This window comes from Cyprinodon variegatus, unplaced genomic scaffold (assembly GCF_000732505.1).
Source record: "Cyprinodon variegatus isolate N-32 unplaced genomic scaffold, C_variegatus-1.0 Scaffold1134, whole genome shotgun sequence".
NCBI classification, from domain to species: domain Eukaryota; kingdom Metazoa; phylum Chordata; class Actinopteri; order Cyprinodontiformes; family Cyprinodontidae; genus Cyprinodon; species Cyprinodon variegatus.
The window spans coordinates 60,523-61,574 of NW_015151587.1; the positions used below are offsets into that span (position 1 = coordinate 60,523).

Genomic DNA, 1,052 nt, shown 5'->3' on the forward strand with positions numbered 1-1,052 from the left:
TTTTAGGAGATTCTGGGACGTCAGGCCGACGCTGGATGAATCTCCAAGGTGTGACGGCGCCGTGAAGTCTGGAGTTCATAAGTTCCTTCCATCTTCAACACATCAATACTTTCATTAATATTTTTGGGTCCAAACATTCAGAACATCTCAAGATGAAAAGATTGGTTCTGCAGAACTTCTACATATTGTTTAATTTGACCCTTGTTACCCTTCAGGGAAACTATTAGTTACTAATTAGTTAGTTAGTAACTAGTGGTTATTATTAACATTGTTGCTCTGCTAACCTTCAGCCATTCCTCGGCTTGTTCTTTGCTCTGCACTGCCAGGACCAGCGGGTCTGCCCCCTGGTGGACGATCTTCAGCTCGTGCTTCTTCTTCTTGCCGTCTTTAGGGACGTGGACGATGCTGCATCCCGACAGGCTCAGCTCCATCTGTGGCGTCTGGTCTTTAGATGATTTGTAGCACTAGAAGCAGAAAAGCACAACAACCACATTACAGGACAGAAATCAGACGGAGGACGTCCAGAACCATCGGCAGGAAAACAGATCCAGAAACTCAGTTTTCCTGTCAGGGAATCTTTTCAAAAAGCTTCTATCTGTCGCCTTTGCTAAAGGAAAAATTCAACTGAGCAGGGATCAGGTCAGGATCTGAAATCAGCTGGAAAATAATCAACCCAGAGAAGTGAGAGATAAAAACCAGGCGATTGTTCAGAAACGTAATTATTAGACTGGTTCATCACTGGGGGAAATATCTGAGCCACTATCTTGTCATTTCAAAATAAAACCCTGAAATTCAGCTTCTCAATAAGGTTTGAAGAAGCTAAAGGATGGAAGCTAACGAGTCCTCATCCTGATGAACAAATTAACCCCAAACATCTGGAAAAGGTCCGACTCCCTGGGATGCTGATTGGATGGATGTCTAGGAGACTCCGCCCACAAGGAGGGGATTGCTTAAAGCAGCTGCTTCCAAACACATCCATAAAAAGTTGAGTGGAAGGAAGAAGGAAGGAAGAGGGAAGGAAGAAGGAAGGAAGAGGGAAGGAAGAAGGAAGG

At 44.4% G+C, this 1,052-nt stretch overlaps 1 protein-coding gene across 2 annotated transcripts in view; it reads right to left on the minus strand.

Moving 5' to 3' along the window:
• afap1 (actin filament associated protein 1) overlaps positions 1-1,052 on the minus strand; it is a 70,515-nt gene that overhangs the window by 15,814 nt on the left and 53,649 nt on the right. For both annotated transcript variants that reach the window (XM_015400701.1, XM_015400700.1), the window contains exon 6: positions 285-464. In XM_015400701.1, the coding sequence (XP_015256187.1) occupies positions 285-464 (180 nt within the window). The remainder of the gene's footprint in view (positions 1-284; positions 465-1,052) is intronic.